The sequence below is a fragment of the Fulvia fulva genome, chromosome 1 (assembly GCF_020509005.1).
Source record: "Fulvia fulva chromosome 1, complete sequence".
Lineage (NCBI taxonomy): Eukaryota > Fungi > Ascomycota > Dothideomycetes > Mycosphaerellales > Mycosphaerellaceae > Fulvia > Fulvia fulva.
In genome coordinates, this window is record NC_063012.1 from 2,479,162 (window position 1) to 2,500,515 (window position 21,354).

Genomic DNA, 21,354 nt, shown 5'->3' on the forward strand with positions numbered 1-21,354 from the left:
GTACGTTGTGTAGCGGGACAGGCAGTGCCTTAGGCAAAACCCTCGTTCCTATACCGGGTGTTTAATAGGCCCTTATAGGCTTCGTCGCGTGTCTACCTACCTACCGCATTGCCCGCTAGTAAACACTAGATTGTTTCGTAGTCCGCTCGACGCCGTCGTATAGTCCGCTCAGTTGTTATTCTATAGTCCGCTCGTCTAATATTCGTCGCTTAGCCCGCTCGGTTTACGGTCTCCGGAGGTGAAAATTCTACACTTATACTAGAGGTGTCCTGTCGAGCGTATAGGCCACGGTTCCGCGCCCTTCTTACACGTAGAAAGAAGAGGGACTCGCTCCCGACACGAGTACACGCTCGTCGGATAGTTTTCATACCCGTTTTACTAGTAGTCCTCTGTTCGCCGCGGCTTCGCCTACGTTACGCGCCCGTCGCGCCTACGACGCTCTCTAGCGTAAGAATACTTGGCTCTCTCGTAGTAAGACGAGAGGTTCGTAGCCGACACTACGTATAGGTAATTCTCGTCGTCGACCTCTATTCTACTATAGAAGCTAAAGGTAAGTACCCCTCGTCCGAGTAGTTACTTAACTCTTATACATCATTATATATAACTAAGATTCACTATTTAGGACACTAAAGCCTCTTTAAAAGAGGAAGTGGATCAAGGTAAGGGGTGGCTATCTACAAGCTATATATATAGGAAGTGTAGTAATAGGTAGTCCTTCTAGAAAGCAAATTGTCTTAGAAAATGTCCTATTTGTTCCTAGCCTTAGAGTTAGTCTTGTTTCGTAGAATTAGTTTAGCTAATAGTTTACTATCTAACTACCTAGTTTCACCCTAAAATCCTTGTCTAGTAAACCCGTTGTCTAGACTAAACTTCGAGGAGGAGTACCGTTTATCTACTCGATCTCGGAAATTCTTAAGCTATAGTATACTAGTATACTCTCTTAAGAACGTGACGGTACCGCTATAGCTAATACTAAGTCCAAAGATCAGTAGGAGCTATAGTATAGAAGATATGTACACCTTAGTAAGGGACTACTAAGAAACCTATATAGAGTCACTAATAAGAAAGATCCTATTCCTATTCCTTCTAAACACTAGAATTGTAAGGTCTGCTCCCTTATAAACATAAGGAAGTTCAAAGGACCTACTATAGAGAGGAAAGGGGAGAGGCTAGCCCTCATCTCTATTAATATCTATAGGCCTTTTCAGGGCGTAGTCTCTAGGCTAGGATATAAATATTAGCTTAAGATTGTAGACAACTTCTCTAGGAAGAAGTAGGTAATCCCTTTGAAGGCTAGGAGCGACGCTCCTATAGCCCTATAGGATTAGAAGGTCTAGGTAGAACGGTAGTCAAGGTGCTTTCTATCTACGATCCGTAGTAATAGTACAAAGGAAATTCTCGCCTTACTAAAAGAGTAGGAGAAGGAGTTTAGCACTTAGATAGACATAACTAATGCCTACAACTCTCTTCAAAATGGACCTATAGAAAGGTCAATTCAAGCCTCTAAGAATATAGTCCGGGCTATACTTAAAGACTCTAGTATACTAGTTGAGTTCTAGCCAGAAGCTTTATAAGTATAGACTATGATTAGAAACAGACTACCTAATAGTCCGATCATTAATAGTATTGCTCTTTTACTAGAAGAAGCCTTTACTAGCTAAGTACCGTTAGTCGACTATTTCCGCGTCTAGGGATGTAAAGCTATAGTCTATATAGACCTAAGAGCCTAACCTTAAGGCTTAAGGAGAGATAAGGTAATAAACCGAGGAAAAGAAGCCGTGTTTATAGGCTACTTAGAAAACACTATAAAACAATAGCTATTCTAGGATCCCGACATAAAAGCTATAAAAGCGTATAGTCACGTCGACTAGTTTAAGAATAAGAAGGGGGGAGATATAGATCTTAGTATCACCTTTACTAACTAGCCGAGTCGAGCGCTATAGCGCAGTCCTATTAGGAGGAAGCCCTTTAGGGCGAAATTTTCCGATAGGGGATTATTAGAGACACCGTTACGAAAGCTAGGAGAAAATATTAAGGCGGTTTTAACACTATCGAAGGCCGATAACGGTGGATCTATACAGAACCTACCTAAGTCATTAATACTATAGCAACCGCTGTTTATATAACTTCCCCCTCCCCTAAAGGACATTAGGGAATACTAGAAGTTTAGAGATCAGGGTACTCTAATAAAAGAAAAAGAAGATGTCGTTCAGTTCGACCTATCCGAACACCTAGCGCCACCTTAGGTTATAGGTAATAAGAGGTCAAGGGGGGACGGAGATAATGACTCTAAAGAGTATAAGGCTAAACACTATAAGGCTCTTATCGCCTAGATGTTCTGTCTAGACCCTATAATAAGCTAGGTAGAGGAGATTCTAAACGACGTAGAAGAATATACATTTGCTACTATTAGGCAGGCTATAGCCTATTAGTAGGAAGTGCTAATCCTAAAGTCCTATAAGGTAGCCGTAGGAGACCCCAAATAGGGACATATATAGAGAGAGGCAATCGAGAACGAACTTATTACCTTAGTAAGTAACAATCCCTAGGAAGCAGTTGTACCGCTAAAGGGTACGAATCTAATTACTTCTAGGTGGGTCTTTAATATAAAAAGTGTTGAACAGGTACGGGTGGATGGCAGCGGAGTGGAGTAAGAGATCAATCTTTAACTGACTAATAGCACGAGCATGCAGCAATATATCAGGAACCAATATGTTGATTGTGTTAGATGTCTATCTAAGCTAAAGGGGAGAGAAGGTATCTCCCTACAAGCTGAGTCATTGTGGATGCCTCAGGCTGCCAGATCACTTCCTGATTGTTGACTCCCTTTGAGATGCTACATCTTAACACTCCCACTCATCTCGTATGGGAGGTTACAGTCTGCTCACTTCCTGTCAATAGTACTTGGACCTTTTTATGACAGGTTCAGCTGGCTTACAAACCTCTGGAAGTGTGGACCAGTCTTTGGTTTTGTAAACCCGTCTGCAACCATCTCAGAGGTTGGGGTGTACTCAACAGCAATAAGCCTCCTCCACCAAAGTTTCCTAACAGCGTTATAGGCAATGTCAATGTGCTTCGACTTGTCATGAACATGTGCATCTTTCACTAGGGTGAGGGCAGCTTGATTGTCACCTCTTAATTGGACTGGTCTCAAATTTGATACAGTCTCCTGGTTTCCAGTGATTCTTGGTTGATAGGAACAGTCTCCCACTAACTCTGGACAATCCATTTCCCTCAGCAGTGAAGCTAGGAATTAGGACTGCTTCGCACATGCATTCATAGCCATGTATTCAGCCTCCATTGTGGATGTTGCTACAGACTTTTGCTTCTTGCTTATCCAAGAAACTGGTGCCCCACAGAGGAAGAAGACATACCTAAGGATTGAGACTCTGTCTGCTTTGTCTATTGCATAATCAGAATCACAGTATCCAATAAGGTGTCCTTTTCCAGACTTTGAGAACTGAAGTCCTAGATCAGGGTATGATCTTAGGTACCTAGTGATCTTCTTCAAAGCCTTCATGTGGTAGGTGGATGGGTCACTCACAAATGAGCTCATCCTTCCTAGGGCAAAAGCAATGTCTGGCCTTGTGATTGTTGCTGGCCACATCCAAGTACCATTAATACTCTGGTACTCTGCCTTGTCACACCTCTCATCCATGTGGCTTGAAGGTTTGAGGGCCTCATAGCTGTCCATGGGTGAGTGTGTAGGTGCTGCCTTCTCATGGTTCATTCCCATCTTGGCTAGGCTGTCCCTAACAAAGTGTCCTTGGTCAAGTTTCAGGATTCCTCTCTTCCTGTCCCTTGTGACTCTCATGCCAAGGATCTTTTCAGGTTCACCTAGATCTTTGATCTTGAAGATCTTGCCAAGTTCTCTTTTGAACCAGAGAACATCTGTCAACTTTGGTGCAGCAATTGGAATGTCATCCACATGTATAAGGATTATGATCTCCCTCTTCTTATGGATAAGTAGGCATGGATCCACTTCTGACTGTGTGAATCCAATCTCTCTGAGCTTTGACACACAGAGTTGATTCCAATCTCTAGCTGCTTGCTTAAGTCCATACAAGCTTTTGAGGATTTTGAACACCATGTTTGGTGGAAGCTCAACTCCTGGTGGTGGTAACATGAAGATGTCTTCATGGAGGGTGCTTTCTGTGAATGCATTGTTCACATCCACTTAGTGAAGATGAAGATCCTTCTTACACACAATAGCCATAAACACCCTAAGGGTGTCCTGTCTTACTGTAGGTGCAAATGTCTCCATAAAGTCAACACCAAACTTCTGTGAGAAGCCCCTTGCAACTAGTCTAGCCTTGAACTTTTCAATAGCTCCACTAATGCTTCTCTTAATATCAAAGACCCATCTTGATGTAACCAGATTTGCTCCTTTTGGTGGAACAGAATTTTCCCAGGTGTTGTTACTCTGTAGAGCATCTAGTTCCTTTTGGATTGCTTCCTTCCAAAGATGTCCCCATTTCTTGTCATTCACAGCATCCTTGTAGGATTTTGGAATTGGGACCTCTTGCTTGTATGCAATGGCTTCTACAGTTGCTGCAAAGGCCATTTCCTCAACTTCTTCCAGGAATTCGCTATCCCATGGTATTGAACTGTCCACTGATTGCATGGCTGCAAAGAAAGCTTGGTGAAAAGCAGCAAGGTTCTCTGAGAGGTCTATTGCTTCTCCCACTTCAGTGGTTAGTTCGGGCTTAGGGACCATGGATCTTGGGGCTTTCTGTTTCATGTCATAGCCCTCAACATTATAGTCAGCCTTTCTCTTTCCAAGGGATGATTTAGGGACCGTCACTTGTGACCTAGTAACGTCTATTTCCTGGGGATCTAGGGAGCTTCTCTCAATTGGCTGATCGATTTTCTGAAATTCCCCTACGTTCTCCGGAGGCTGGGGAAGTTGCACAAACAGCTTTCTCGGCTGAGCGACTTTAGGGCTCTCAATTGGCTGATCTATTTCGGGGGGGCTCTGATGGACGCCTGAATGGTAGGTAGATTGTCCTAAGGATACGTTCTTCCTCGGCCTTCCTAAGGGCTTCCTAGCTGGTGCACTGCTTGGTAGATTCAATGTTGGAACATTGAGACCCATATCACCTCCAGGCTGGTCCTCAAAGAAGTCTGCATGTGTGTGTTGTTTAACAGCTCTCATGTCTGGTTCCCAAAAGAGCCAGGCTTTAGCTGTGTTTTCAACATACCCAATAAACACTGCTTCTTTACCCCTATTCATTAGCTTGTCACTTCTTGCCCATTGAGGTTGGGATCTTGTGTCCATATAGACAACAGCTTTGCATCCCCAAACTTTCAAATGGTTGATGGTCGGTTTGATACCATCAAAAGCCTCATCTGGTGAAACCTTGAACCCATCGTAATCTGGGCCATTTGGCAGTTTGTTCCTCATATAAGTTTGGGCCTCTAGTGCTTCAGGCCAAAATTCAACCGGCATTTTAGCCTCTTCAAGCATTGCCCTTATAGAGTCCTCTGAGGTTTGTATTGACCTCTCAACTGGTCCATTCTGTAGAGAGTTGTATGCCTCAGTCGGCTCGAGCCCAATCCCCAAATCCTTCTCCCACTGCTTCACTAATGCAATAAGTTCTTTTGCATTGTCAAGTCTTACTGCTTTCAGCTGCGCTGATGATTTCCTCTCTGCTTTGATCTTCCAGTTCTGGAGAGCAACTGGAGCATCTTCTCTTTTCCTAAGAGGAAAGGTCCACTTCTTCCTAGAGAAGTTGTCAACAATCTCAAGCCAGTATTTGAATCCTAGTCTTGAGATTGGTAGTGGGCCACATATGTCAATAGATACAAGGGCAAGTCTTTCAGGTCTTCTCTCTGTAACTTTGCCTTTGTACTTCTTCATCTTTGCTATTGAGCATACTCTGCACTGGTGAAAGCCATCCTTAGGGATAGGAATGGGTTCTTTCAAGTCTGTTACCTTGTGAAGATTCTGGAGCAAATTCTTCCCAAAGTGTGCAAATCTTCTATGCCAAAGCTCCCACTGCTTCAGGTCGGTCTCTGATTGAGCAGTCACAAAGGCATTCTCCATTGGTGGTGCACATGATGAGTAATGTGCCCGTTCTTGTAGGAGAGGAGAAATCTCATCAATGAATGGAACCCCCCCAAGGAGCTTTGTCTGGACAACAGTCTCACCAGAGGGGGAAACAAGAGAAAATGATGGAGGTTGCACACCAAACTGCTTGCTAAACTGGTTCCATGAAACCAGGTTCACTCCTAGCTTGGGTACAAGCAGGACATCTTCCAAAACAACTTTTCTGCCAGCTCTCCCACTCATCTCTGCATTCCCAATATGAGTGGCCAATAAAAACCCACCTCCCACTTTGATCCATTTCTTCCTTGTCAAGGGAGTCATAGATCTAAAGAGGCAGCTTTGGTCAGTCATATGGGATGAAGCACAGGAGTCAAGTAACCACTCTGACGAGGGGAACTTGCCTTGGACTTCTGCAGTTGAGTGAGCCACTTCATCATACTCATCATCATCAGACATTGTCTCTGGGGATGAGCTGCATGGTGACTCTTGGGCGGAGAAACCTTTTCCAGTCTTCTTTGCTTTAGAGGTATAAGACTGGGCCTGGTTCTTCTGGAGTGACAGCATGTCAGAGCTGAGTTTCTTCACCATTTTCTTAAGTTCTTCCATAGAGGACTTCTCTCTTGGTGTCCTCCTTGAAGTGGGTGGTGGAGTTCTCTTCTTCTTGACATGTGTTGTATTCTGGGAAGATGGTGGTTGGGAATGAGATCTAAGGACCTTTCTTGCCTCAGGCAAACTAGGGCAGTCCTTGATCAGATGATCCTTCTCACAGAGAAGGCAGGAGAGTGGTCTTGCTAGACCTGAGGGCTTGACCCAGGTGGCTGCCATGCCATACTCAGCCTTAGAGGGATCCAACCTGGCTTCTTGAGCTTCAAGGATCTTTAAGGTCCTTTCATGATCCATCTTTGGCTGAGCCATGATAGTATCCCTGGCTACATGGTAGTCAGGTGGCAGTGAGCTTAAGAGCTGGGTCATCCTCACATCAGCTTTCCTGTAATGCTGACCCTCTGGGTCAACATCAGCAATCCTTTTTCCAAGAGAAACCAGGTGTGTCCATGCGGATCTGATGGTGAACTCTTCACTCATCTCAAAGGTCACAAATTGCTTTGTGAGCTCATGTGCATGGGTTGGTAGCACCTGGCTATACTTGTTCCAGAGATACACCCACTTCTCAGCAGCTCTTCCAGATTCACATGAGCCCTCAAGCTCAAATTCATCTTCTTCTGTGATCCTACTAAGGATACTGAAGTTGCATACTGCATTGTGTCTTGTCCATGTTGGCGTATTGAGGATCTCTTTGGTTGTAGCCTCTTCTTGGAGTTTCAGAGTCTTGCCCTTGATGTTGTCAAAAGACACTTCCATTAGGTCATCAATTGCAAAGAATGCTGATTGGCTCTCCATCTTGTATCTCTGAAGGTTGAACCATCTCTTCCAATTGTCCCTCCCAAGAATTGGGATTTTGCCTCCCTTCTCCTCTGTCTTCTCTTGGTATGAATCCATAATAAATTGGATGTAATGAAACAAGGTGTGTATGTTCCAAGGTGGTGGCTCAGATCCTGCTGAGGCTTCTGGTGTAGAATGGGAAAGTTCGTAGGTGTGGATACCAAGGCCTGCTTGGTAAAGTAAAGAAGGAGCGGTGTGAGGTCTCGGGGCTAGGACACAGGTCTGTCTCTCCTAGCAGAGCTTCAAATGACTTACTTGAAGTCCTTCTTGATAGTATCTCGATGCAGTTCTGCCTACAGAGTATCTTCAAGGTATTGGCTTTGAGTAAGCCGCACAGAGTCCTTGTCTGGGTTACCTATCACTTAGTATCGAACTAAGCTCCTTGATAGGATAGACGGGGTAGACTTCTGATTCCCAGATGTTTTCTGCTACGATAGCAAGGGATACAAGTAACCTATACTGATATAGGTTGCTCTTATTCCTGCACAAACCCGGGCTCATAACCTGTTGAACAGGTACGGGTGGATGGCAGCGGAGTGGAGTAAGAGATCAATCTTCAACTGACTAATAGCACGAGCATACAGCAATATATCAGGAACCAATATGTTGATTGTGTTAGATGTCTATCTAAGCTAAAGGGGAGAGAAGGTATCTCCCTACAAGCTGAGTCATTGTGGATGCCTCAGGCTGCCAGATCACTTCCTGATTGTTGACTCCCTTTGAGATGCTACATCTTAACAAAAAGAATGATTAGTAGAGCTATTAAGAAGTTCAAGGCAAGACTAGTTATAAGAGGGTTTTTATAGAAATATAGAGTTGACTTTGAAGAGACCTTTATACCTACTATTAGACATAATACTCTCCGAGTATTTATAGCAGTAGTGTATAAGAGAGATCTCGAGATACACCTAGTAGATATGAATAATGCTTTTACCTAAAGTAGCCTTCTTAAAGACATCTATATAATCCCACCCCTAGGAGTTGAAGCACCTCTAAACATAGTGTTCAAGGTCCTACAAAGCCTTTATAGGCTTAAGTAAGCAGCTAGAGACTAGAACAAGCTCTATATTACGAAGCTAGAGAAGATTAGATTTACCTAGTCCTAGGTAGATCTATGCCTACTTATCTATACGGATAGAGACCTTATAGTCCTTACCTATGTGGATGACATACCTATTATAGCTCCGAAGCTATTAGATGTTTAGTAGTTTAAGGCTAAGCTTAGAAAAGTGTTTAAGATTAAAGATCTTAGTAAACCTACGAAGATCCTTAGAATAAGGATTATAAGAGACAGGTCCTAAGGCACTTTGAAGCTTGATTAAGGACACTATGTCCACGCTAACTTAGCCAAGATGAACATGGCTAGAGAGAAGGCTACGCTAACCTACTTACCTATAGAGAGCTACGAGCATTTAGTGCCTACGGCACCTATAGATAAGAGGTGCAATAAACAGGATTACTAGAGCCACAATGGTACCTAGATGTGGCCAATAACAATGACAAGGCTAGATTTAGCATTCCCCCTTAGAAGAATTGGCTTATATGTTGCTAATCCCTCGTAGTAGCATATAAAGGCTTTAAAGAAGCTCTCCCGATACCTACGGTCGTACCCAGACCTAGGTCTTATATATAGAAAGGGAGGGGGCAATCTCTAGGGATACTCGGACTCTGACTACGCCATGGACAAAGTGGATAGAGTCTCAATTCTGGGATACGTGTGGTTCCTTTGTGGATCACCTGTGTCCTGGATGAGTAGGAAGCAGAAGTCTGTTGCAACATCAACAATAGGAGTTCATGGCTATGAACGCAGCCGCAAAGCAGTCACAATTTCTTGCTGCTGTCCTCAGGGAAATGGGGTGCCCAGAACTGGTGGGAAAGAGCTCTTTCCAGCCGAGTGTAAGGGCAAGCAAGGGCACTGTTGACGAGCTAAGGCCAGTCAAGCTCATAGGTGATAACCAAGCCGCTTTGACACTTGTCAAAGATGCCCATGTGCATGAAAGGTCAAAGCATATTGATGTTGCATATAACTATGTCAGACATCTCTGGTGGCAGAAGAAGATTGCAGTGGACTACTACCATACAAAGGACATGGCTGCTGATGGGTTAACAAAGCCCCTCAATGGCCAGCAGTTCTAAAACTTTGTGAGGCAGCTCCAGCTTGCGTAAAGGGATTGTAGGAGACCATGTGGCCTGAGTGGGAGTGTTGAGAACATACAGGCCGCAGGACAAGCATGTGGGTGTGGGTGTGTCATGTGACTAAATCACGTGACTAGGGTTTGCCAGCCCATAGGCTGGCAAACATCCGGACACCTAGCATCTACCTACACCAACACTAGCGATACTGTATGTAGATACACACTATCCCATTGGGTCCTTCTTCGTCTTTTGTGTGATCCGCCGTCTTCCACTGCTACGCAACTCGTACCTATTTAATAGAATAGAGTATAGGGAGAGGTGAATAGAGGGCAAGGGCAAGGAACAGAAACTTCTAAGCTATAATTAGCAATAAGGGAGACCTCTAGAGAATTATAAGGTGGATCATCTACTAAGGATTTTTGGAGTAGTTCTCTCTTACTAGGGAAACAGAGAGATAGATTGAGGAGAGAAAGAAGGAGGAGGAGAGTAGGAAGAGGGGGACAACTCTAGGGTTATAGACAAGGTAGTCAGAGGCTAACTACTATGACACTAGTACACCCTAATAGAAGGAAAACTGAGAACTTATAGTAAGGAAGCTATTAGAGAAGGAGAGGAGGTTTTTACCTAGGAATAGGTTTCCTACCTTATATAGTAATATATATAGACATAAACCCGTATAGGCCGGAGGGCACTATAACGGGTAAATAAATCATCTATCTATCTATATATCTATTGTTATATATAAATAGAAACCCGAATAGGTGAAAACCCTTCCCGCCTCTAACTTCTCCTTATCTAGATTAGCTTTCCCTCTAAACGTACATAGTCTATATTACTACCCCGTTAGCCCCCGCTCCTAGCCGGTCTCGTCGCGCTACGCCGTATCCTCTCTTCCTATACTGTTCCTACTAGGCGGTACTATTCTAGCTAGCCCTTCTCTAGTATCTAGTTCGTAATACGCCGTAGGTCCTTAACGTTGTTAAGAAGTGCCCTAATCGTCCGGTTCCTCGCCTTTACTATCTACTGCCCCCTTCCTAGCGACTACCTCGGATAGACGAGGAGTACGTACCGTACGTTCTAGGAGTAATAGCCGTAGGGGTAGCTAGTATTTATGTATTCTAGAACCTTCCTCTATAATAGGTACCCCTAGAGGCCGATATATTCGCTTCGTAGTTAGGTTACTATACTACTCTATACCCTCGTAAGGCGGTAGTAGATAAGCTTCGGGGGGTACTTAACCGTAGATTTCGTGGCTAACTATTCCTTAGGTTGTCCCGCTAGCTAAGGGCGTCTACTATACCTAGACAATGTTAATAAGTACGGTAGAAATAGAGACGGGAACGCCTCTAATCGGCTAATATATTAGGGGAATAAGAATTTAATACGCGGTAAAGACGATAGATTACCTAGTACAAACTACGATCTAGGAGGTAAAGAATAAGATAGAAAGCCGCTACCGGAGAGGGGCTAGACATAGGACAAGGTAAAAAGAGGATGACCTTACTACCTTTACGGCCGTATAGACAAGTACTGAATGGCTAGTATAAAAAGAGGAGGAGCGTAGGACTCGCTAGGCCGGCGGGAGCAAGGCTAAGACCTAAAGCCTAGCGGAATAGATAGTAAGCTACCTATAGGAGTAGGACTAGAAAAGGAAGCCCCCTAAGACAATAGGCCCGATAGTACTCCGAGCTTTCTAGAGACATAATTACTAGCTATATAGGGACCTAATAAGGGCCGAAGTAAGTATAGCGATCTAAATTAGGTCCGAATATATTAGACTAAGGGCCTACCTATTTAGGAGACGCGTACTAGACATCTAAAGCCTAGCCTACTAGTATAGCTACCTATCGTAAAACTAAGAATATATACTACTACGATGCCCGTAGTAGGCGAGAGGTAGGGGAAATTGAAGGCACTAAGCGGGAAGGAGAGACTATAAGTCAATTATTAGGGACAAAGGCAACATTCGCCGAATCTCTCGGTAGATACTATAGTAGGGATCCTCTAGTAGTTTAGCCTCGCTAGCGAGACGGAGGAGTAGATAGACAAGAGGCGGAAGCTAGGGGGGTTATAGATAGGGTAGTTATTAGGGCAGGCCTATAACACTAGCGTACCCTTAATAAGGGAAATCCAAGACGATAACGAGGGGGAAAAGACAGGCGGGAAGGAGGAGGGGTTTTTACTAATACGATTTCTCCTCTATATATACGGAAACAAGATAGTATAGCTATATAGGCTAAAGGGCACTACAATAGCTTAAATGAAATATCTATCTATCTATATTATAGTAATCTATAGATAAAGCTACTACTATATCTAATTCAAGCGCTTCTTACTAAGAAAGTTAGGCTTAGAGAGATAGACTATAATACCGGTAATATACGAGAGCTCGAGACTAATACCTTATATAATTACGTATTCTTCCGTAAGTTCTTAATATAGTATTACTATATCTACGTATAGAATAAGCTATAACGTACTTTACTACCGAGCGGGCTATACTACCGAGCGGGCTACTTTTACTAAGAACTATACTACTTCTACTTTAATTACGACTGTATCTTAACACGACGACATCCTATAGAATTGTTACTAGGAGGACAATTCCTCTTTAGATTCTTCGCTATCTAGTAAGTCTACTTAATAGGTACGTACGTTATACCCCGACTTACTATATCGCTTATAGCGTTATAGCCTTAGTACTAGCCGAACACTATCTAGCAACTCTCTACTTACTTCCTACCTCCTAGTATCCTCTAGAGGTATCAATTACGACGCCTTATCGAAGGTTAGAGACCCTCTAGACTAAATGTACTTACGCTTTCGTACTTTCCGCTATATAAGGGCCTCGTTAGACTTACGTAGCTTACTAATCTCGCTTTATATAAGAGCTATCTAATACGCTATCTCTCTACTCCCTTTTATAAGCTAATACACCCCTTCCTATAACGAGTTTAGTAATAAACCTGCCCGGGCACGCATTTTGTTTATTACTAGTGTTAATTAAGAGTCGAATTCTTTTATAGTTCGTAGTGTCTTCGACTCCTAAGGGGTAGAGTCCGGAGCTAGAGGGGTTAGTATACGTAGCTTAATATTAAGCTTGTCTATTACTACCTATAGATTAAATAGAACTAAACTAGCGCCTCTGAAGCTCGATAGGATGTTCTCCTGTCTAAATATAGCGTTATAGGCTGCCCGGAAGGCGCGTAGGAACTCTACTTTGTCGATATAAGTAATGCGCTAGCGTACTAAGCCCGAGAGTTAAGTACCGTATACCTTCTTTAAAGGCGAATAGCAACCTATATCTAATAGCTAGAGTAAGTACGAGGCGTACGATAGTATATATAGGGCCAAGATCTTGTATTCCTTATATAGATTCTAGAATGCCTTCGAGTTATAGCTCTCGTAGCTATCAATAATAAGTAGTCTCTAACCTAGTCGTACGAGCTATAGTATACTTCTAGAAATACTCTAGCTACCGTATACTGAACTTATTGTTAGTCTAGCCGTTCTCTATTAGCCCGATTGTCTAGTCTAGACCTAAGTTACCGTCTTAGTACTAGGTACTAATATGCTGTTTACCTATAAGGATAACGTAGGGTAGGAGCGCTATTCCGTCTATATAGATCGTCTTAATCACTACTATTGTCTATTCTCTATTACCCTATTGAACGACCTTCCTCTTTCTACTACGCCTTTCTAAACCCGTAACAACGCTCTAAGACGTAATAACACCTATTATAAACCCTGTCTCGTCGAATTTATAGGTGTCCTAGTTAAGGATACTATACTTCTCCTTTATATTACGTATAAGCCAGAACTACTTCTCAATAACGTCTAGATCTTCTACTAGGGCTCGCTAACGATCGTATCTACGTATTATACGAACCTTTAGCTCACGATGCCGCCTAATAAACCTGTCTATCTAATTAAGACTAACGGGCTTAAGACCCTTCTCTTATAGTAATAAATCGGCTATTACTTGTATACTAGCCTTTAATAGCGGGAAACCTCTAGGATCTAGCTCGAGTATATACATAAGTATCACCCTCTCTTCTAGCTCTATAAGCTTCTTCGAATTAGGCTCGTAGTCACCCCGAGGAGGTCGTCTATTCAATCGATATCCTAGTATAGTTCGAGACGCGTCGTATACCTTTATAGCAAGTCGATTTGTAATTATCGCGTCGCGTTTCGTGGCCTAGATAGCTAAGGTCAGTTTGGCCTTGTTTAAAGACAATATACGCTATAATAGTAGTTATATAGCTATATCTATAGAAGTAGTATAGTTCTTAGTAAAAGTAGCCCGCTCGGTAGTATAGCCCGCTTAGTAGTAAAGTACGTTATAATAACCTTACTACAAAGGATTATAATACCTAGATACGCGTATAGTAGGAGTCTAGATTTAAGGTATACTTTAGTATAGAGAAAGTCGCTATCGAATACGCTATAACTAAAGACTCTAGTACATATAATAGGGCTATTAAGATAAAGGAGTAGCTCTTTAATATAAGAGAGCGCTACTATAACCTCGAAGATAAGCTAAAGGAGCTAGATTAGCTAATACGCGATAAGATAATAGATAAGTAGCTTACTAACTTTTAGCTTATAGTAAAGCCGGTTATTAAGTAGATAGTCGATAAGCTAAGGCGTAAGGTACTACTACCTATACCTTTATAGTAGCCTTAATATTAGATACTCTTCGTAAGTAAGTACAAAATTGTAGTAACGCGTAGATATACTACTAAGGTTTAGTAGTAATTCGAGTAGTAGCTACGGCTATAGGATATTACTAACTTTACGGCTCTTTAACTACCTCTTTCTTCGAAGGAGCTACTTACCTTATAGGTAACACCTCTATTAATAGGTAATTCGAATAAGAGGGCTCGGCCGGCGTAGAAACGCGTTGATTACGGAATTATAGCTTTCGCGGAGCGATAAGATAAGATAGTAGTAGGTAAACAATACCTAGGATTAGTCTATATAGCTAAATCTATAGCTTTATTTAACGATAGTAGCGACAGTAAGGTAAGAGAGGTAAGTAGGACCGGAAAGATTGTTTACTATAAGAGATACTGTAATACGGATCCTCCTCGGCCCGGAGCTCAGGGGAAGTGGGTTTGTCCTCCTTATAAGCACGACCTTCGAGTGGAGTCTGCCTAGTGCGTGGCGTCCCTAGCCGCTGCCGTAGGTATCGTTCTGAGGTCGTGCATAGGTGCATGTCCATGTGGCGAATGTCGTCTAATCCAATCGACCCGTCTCGTCAATTATGTTAGCATTGGTCGAATCAGCCAACTTCATCTCGCACCATCCTCCCCCTCCCCCTCCTCACCCCCCTTCCCAGACCCAAAAAGACTCCCCGCCCACACCTTCACACCATCCAGCTCAGCATTAATCCAATCCAGCCAAGACTGCTTCTTCGCCTCCTCACCATCCTTCCCATCCTGCACCACCGGTCTCTCAACACTCGGCTCAGGGTTAAAAGCATTATCCGGCTGCGTCGGTGGAGTCGAAGCCTCTTCATCAGAAGGTCGGCTAGGCGTCGTCGGTCTGTTAGGCGCTTCAGGCACTTTGTCCAGGCCTGGGAGGTTTGGAGGTAGGATCGCTGCGTCTAGGTCGATTTCGAAGGAATCGTCTGGGATGTCAGGCACAGCGGTCAGGTCGTGCAGCCCGACGGTTATGAAGGGGAGACGAAGTGTGCCATTGTTGGGGTTTGGCTCTATGCCCAGCGAGTCGCATACGATGTTGTACACTTCGACATTCTGGAAAGGCTCGACTTCGCTGCCTTGGGGGTGGGGAAAGGCTGGTCCTCTTGCGACAAAGATGGCTCGCATTAGGGGGTCTTCGAAGTCGTAGCCGTGAAGGCCTCGAGGATGGTAGACTTCGTCTCGCGCGAGCGCTTCCTCGATGTTGAACTCGGTTTTGGTGACGATTGCCCAGCCAGTCTTGGGCACGATCCATAGCGGTGCGATGCGGTCGTTGTTGCTGAAGTGGTATCGCGCTGGCATGTTGTAATCTCGGAGGTAAACTTCGAAGTTGCCTCTGTACTGAGGTAGCATTTGCTTTTCGACTAGTTCTTTGTAGAGCTTGTTGAGCTGCTCTTCTGACTGGTCCTTTGGCCTCAAGCCATACAGCGGCCAGCCGTCAGTGTGCTCGATCAGCTCTGGGTCGATGAGATCTTCCAGCTGGATGAGTCTGTGGCTGGATGTCGTCGCCATCCCATGATCTGACACGATGACCACGTTGACCACGTCGGTCAAATTGCGTTCGGTGATGCCTTGGAAAAGCGACCCAAGCATACCGTCCACCTCAGCAATAGTCGACCTGATGTACGTTGAGTTGGGGCCGTACATATGCCCATCAGCATCTACGTCTGGAACGTATGCTGCGATCAATTGCGGCCGAGGCTGTTCTAACGAGGCGCCGACATCATTCGGACCTGGCAAATCCAGCCAACCGAGGATGCGCCTGACTTTATTGTCCAAGGGCTCATCAGCATTGAAATTATCGACATAAGTTGGCTCCGGAAGGATATGTGCCTCCGACCCAGGCCACATGTGGATAGCAGACTTGAGATCTTGCGATTCCACTGTTGACCAGAGTGGCTCGGCATTCCAGTACTCCGGCTTCATGCTCTTCTCGGGGTCTGTGTAATTGAACTCCTTGGCCATGTTCGGATCCCAGAACGAGTTACCAACGATGCCGTGCGCTTCTGGGTACTGGCCAGTCACTAGAGTGAAGTGGTTCGGGAAGGTCAAAGATGGGAACGAAGGGAGCATGTGCTTGGGAGAAACGCCCTCTCTTACGAACCCAGACAGAGTCGGCGTCAAACTGCGATGCAGGAAGTCTGCTCTGAAGCCGTCTAGGGAGATCAGAATTGTCGTAGGTGCGAATTGATGTGTCCCATTCGACAAGACTTGAGCCATGGCGTCCGTTTTGCCTTTTGAGGCTCTGCCGGCATGTGATGCTTTGTATGCACCAAAAAGCAAAGCGAAAAAGGCAACGATAATCACAATATGAATGGCAGCAAGTTTCCCATACCATGACGCTTTGGACTGCGAATGCTATCAGCAGCTGACGAACGACGGTACATTTGTGCTATCCTACACACCTTGCGCTTTGCGTCGGTCTTAGCTAAGTGCTGTATGTCGACTTCGCTCGAGTTGGCACTGCTCTCAGCACTTGATGAGCGACCACCTCCTCTCTCGACCTTGTATAGCACCGCAGTCTCTCCATCTCGCTCGCCTAGCCATCCGCTCTTTCTCCGTTTGCGTCGTTTGTCCGAGTCGCCGTCGCGCTCTTGATGATGTTGGTCTCTCTGTTTCTCGCTCGGAGTCAACAATCGCTCTGCCTCTTCCGCTGTGATTGTCTCTCGATCATGTTGCCGTACTTCGCCAGACGTCCTCGTCAGCCCGTCGTCCGAGCCGCTGTCTCGCGAAGTCATGGCTTGGGATAGCTAATCGTTGGGAGGGTCACGCTAATTTTCCTTCTCGTTACAATGTGGCAGTGTCGATCTGTGCGACAGTAACAAGTAGGGTCAGGTCCGTGAGCGCAACCAACACCTCCAAGTAAGCATTCACCCTGGTGGTGTAACTTGCGATTGTCGCGCTCATGGAAAGTGCCTTCGATCCATAGGGTCAAACAGAGGTTCTTAGTCCCAAGCGACTGCCGTGGTGTGTTAAAACATGCGAAGACACCGCTCCGAGGTATGTTTTCTGCATGAACATATTCGTCAATGTAGCCGCTGATGTCTTACATATTTACTTTCCAGGGTCCAGGATTTCACGGAAGTATCGAAACATGTGTTTACAGGCATTCAAAGACTTTCTGAATACTGTAAGAGCAAATCTGGAGAATGCAAGTCAAGGAAAGTCCCACTTCACTTGTCGCTATCAATACTCCCTAAGACTGCTGCTAACAAAGGCGTGAGCCTAACACGCATCTCTAAGTGAGCTGGACATAGCCACTCTAGTAATATATAGAATCCCTCATGCAAACCAAACCCGACTTCCATTGAGAGCCATGCACAACTCGTGCCGCTCATGCCCGTGCATTCCTGCTAAGATACATGTGTATGTGACAGCCATCTTCTTCCATCTTTCCGTCTCTTCGAATATGATGCGTATTACATTGAGCGCCAAGATCCGAGCCACCTAGAACCATTTTGACAGTAATACAGCTGTTCTGTCGGTCCCCAAATTCCCCTAAAACCCATGCTCGCTCGCGTATGAGCAAAATTCGCGAGCCATACAACGCCGTGGCCGCCATGACTCTCACAGGCGGCCAGCATCGCTCGCGAAAACGGTGTAACGCTCAGCCTCAAAGACGCCGTGCTGGTGATGTGTTCGAGAGCAAGATCCCGTTCTTGGGTACAGTGAGGCGGATCATCGCCAGCTATTACTGTTCGGTCTCACCCATGTCGCGTCCAGGCCGTAGCAGTGCGCTGCCACGCTAGATTCGCGTGAAGCTCGGATGTTGCTACCTTCCGTATCCGCCGTACTCGACGCCTTGCATAGGCGCGGCTGCAGGAACGCTGCTGAATCCAGCAGCTTGGCCAGCGGGCTGGGCCGGGTTAAGAGGTGGCAGCGAGATCCCAGAGTTGCCGTTGGCCTGCGATTGCGTCTGCTGCTGACTGAGCTGAGACGTGAAGTGACCATAGACGTGAGGAGCGTTCGGGTCAAGACGGCGAAGATGTTGGTGCATGACTTGGACCTCCGTCTTGAGCATCTCGTTCTCCTTATGCGCTTCACGGCCATACTCAGAGTCCCTTTGTAGTCGCTGTACCTCCTGGTGGAGTTGTCGCTCTTGATGCTGTGTCTGACGTATGTACTCGATTGCTTCAAGGATGTTAGTCAGAGATCAACTTTGCAGCTGGGATGAACCCTACCTTTGGTAAGAATTTCCCATTTGCTCGCCTTGGTGCCGCCGTTCGAAGGGACAGCCTTGTTCAGATCCTCGAAAAGATCTTTCATTTCACTTCTGCGCTTCCGTTCGGCAAGTTTGTGACTGACACGTAGCTCGGGAGTTCGACTGTAGTTGCCGACGCCCTGAGGTGTCATTTCCTGGTTCTGTAGGCTCTGGATAGTTCGATGTTGCATAGAATGATGATGTGTTGTGCCAGCTTCTGCTGAACGATTAGCTTCGTGTGCGCATCCTCCAGATGATACTACCACATACCATCATCGCCAAATCGCCTCTGCCCACCGGGCATTTGCGAGTCTGTCGAGAAGATGCTGCTCCGTACGGACGATGCCGCGAAACTGTTCTGTCTCGATACTCCACCTACGCTGGATTCACCACTGTCTGAGCCTCGCCTCTCCTCTGGGATTGCACTGTCGGGAAAAGCCCATGCGAAACCTTGTGTAGGCTTTGCTGCTGTAGGATCGGGTAAACCTGGGCCACGTCCTACAGGCATGATTGGAGGTGCAATTCGTGGTGCCATGTGCCGTGGATTCGAACGTCCAGACAGCGGCGAGATTGGTGTTTGTCCATTGGGTCGGCGTAAGCTGGCAGCTAGAGATACTTGTGACGTGTTTGCACTTTCGTACGGTGACTGCGGTTGGTTGATATACAGGTTGTTGAATGTTTGATGCATCCGGCTGTCGACGCTGCTGCGACGCGAGTCCAGGTGTGTGCTGTCGCGATTGTAGCTGTCTCGGTTAAGTTCCCGTCCAAGGCTGTCGCGATTATAACTGTTTCGGTTAAGTTCGCTTCCCAGACTGTCGCGGTTATAGCTGTCTGGCCTTCCATCGTGGAAGCCTTGATTGATTGAAGGCAAAGCAGAGCCGACAGACTGGGCGGAGTTCGGCACTCTGGCTGAAAGTGGTGTGTTAGGCACAGACTGTCGTGACGGGGATTCATCCGGGTTCAGTAGGGTGTGTACTTGGAGTCCTTGGCTGTTGGCAGAATTGTCTGCGGAAGGCATGGTTAGCATCGGCAGACATGCATCAGAAACGCTCGACCAGGGCCGGAAAATGAATGTTTTGCCAGGCCCGTCGGCACAACACAATGCTCCAGTGCTCGAGGAAAACAATCCACATTCAGGTCACCTTGAAACGCGGGTTTGTCTCGAGCAGCTTGAGGTAGGAATGGAATGCAACGTGGTGGCGATGACTTACGCTTGCTGTTGTGCGGTTGAGGCCAAGTTCCCGAGTCCCGCGTCGAGTCTGGAGGAGATTGCTGGTCGGGCGAGATGGGCGCTGATGGAGGCAGGCCATTGGTGAGGCTGCTGATGGATGGGAGTCCTTGGCCGTGCTGCTGCTGCTGTTGCTGTTGCTGTTGAGCAGCAGAAGGGGACGCCATCGTGGCACCCGCCGATTGTGCGCTCTCGAGGGCGACGGCGAGTGTTTCCAGGCAGGCAATGTCAGTAGCTGTGCAGAGCGATGACCAGTGCGTGCCGTGGAGGCAGGAGCCGATGTGCGCAAGTGTCGGTGATGAGAGTTATTCGCGCAATGGCTGGCGCAGATCGGGCGAGTGTCTGGTGGATGCTTCAGCGTTGAGTTCAGAAACGCGCAATGCGAATGACCCCGCACATGTCGGAGGATAAACGTACGGTTGGGTAGGTAGGGAGTGCAAGGAAAGCAGAGACAGCGTTTAGAGCACACGAGAAAGTAGGTAGCCAGCGCGCACAGAGGGAGATGGGAGATGGGCTCGTGGGTCCGCGTGCACAGGAACGTCAGCGGTATGCCTCGAAACGGACGGGCCTGCAGGCGTTCGCGGAGAGGGAGGACGAGAGAGCACCAATGGCTGCGGCGGCGGCAGCGCGTTTCCTGGTCGTCGGGGTCGGGGAGTGGTGTGGTTGAGAGGGGTGTGCGCGCGACGGTGTGTGGTGTGTGGTGTGTGGGCGGTGGGCGTGGTCGCAAGTGGCAGCGCTGGTAATGCAGCAGGCTCAGGTCGAGAGGTTGTGAGGATCTGGGTGATAGCGGAAAGGCCACGCGCCGGGCGAGTCTCGTTCTTGGGCGCACGTGTGCGTAGTCAGCCAGCTGGGATGGGCGAAAGCTGGGGTGCTTGTTGTTGGTGCAAGCGTGAAGCGGTGCAGTGTGGGTGTGGGTGTGGCGAGAACGGTCAGACAGACAGCACGATGTGTCAACACGCAGCAGCCGTTCGTTCAGTAGTGGGCAATGCAATGGCGCTGGCCGACGGCCGATTCGACGGTGGCAGCGTGTCCGCAAACTTCAAAGTCACTACCTGCTAAGGTTGATTCACGCCGGGTCACAGAGTTCAGACGCTCTCGGAAGCTCAGGTGCAGCTGCGGGCTATGCCGGCCCAGCTTCGTCCTTTGTGCCTTGCATAAGCCAAGATCCGATCGATATGGTTGGGCAGGGCAGATGCGAATAATGGGTCCCGTACACTCCAGGCCGCTGTCAAGTCGGTGCAGATGCTGCGAGGCGGGCCGCGACGGTGTCACTGTCGCGAGGGCAGAAGATTGTGATTGTGTTCCCCAGCGCGGAGAAACAGTTCAGCGTTGCAGTGCTGGAACTGGATACGCTAGCCGTCGTCCTCGGTAGTGATCTGCGCCTCGCAAGCTACCATGTGGTCCATCTCACGTGCCTTCCATGGCGCAGGCCCTTCCCGGTACAGACGCTACGAACTCCGCTGTGGCATTAATGAACCCGTTGCTCTATAGAACGCAATATGAGGCTCCCCTGGCATCACTCATCAATAGTGCAAAGTTCGGTGTGGCTGCCACCTGAACTCTGGTCGCCGCGATAGAACTGTGCCCAGACCCAGCA

At 46.6% G+C, this 21,354-nt stretch overlaps 2 protein-coding genes across 2 annotated transcripts; both read right to left on the reverse strand.

The window, feature by feature from the left end:
* Positions 1 to 14,919: 14,919 nt before the first annotated feature.
* CLAFUR5_00529 (uncharacterized protein) lies at positions 14,920 to 17,066 on the reverse strand (the record flags this gene model as incomplete). Its single annotated transcript, XM_047899677.1, has 2 exons — positions 14,920 to 16,677; positions 16,734 to 17,066. The coding sequence occupies 2 exons, from the start codon at positions 17,064 to 17,066 to the stop codon at positions 14,920 to 14,922; spliced, it is 2,091 nt and encodes a 696-aa protein (XP_047756921.1).
* A 1,034-nt stretch (positions 17,067 to 18,100) lies between these two features.
* On the reverse strand, positions 18,101 to 19,924 carry CLAFUR5_00530 (uncharacterized protein; the record flags this gene model as incomplete). Its single annotated transcript, XM_047899678.1, has 4 exons — positions 18,101 to 18,459; positions 18,510 to 18,746; positions 18,800 to 19,534; positions 19,741 to 19,924. 4 exons carry the CDS (start codon positions 19,922 to 19,924, stop codon positions 18,101 to 18,103), a joined length of 1,515 nt encoding a protein of 504 aa, XP_047755784.1.
* Positions 19,925 to 21,354: the final 1,430 nt, after the last annotated feature.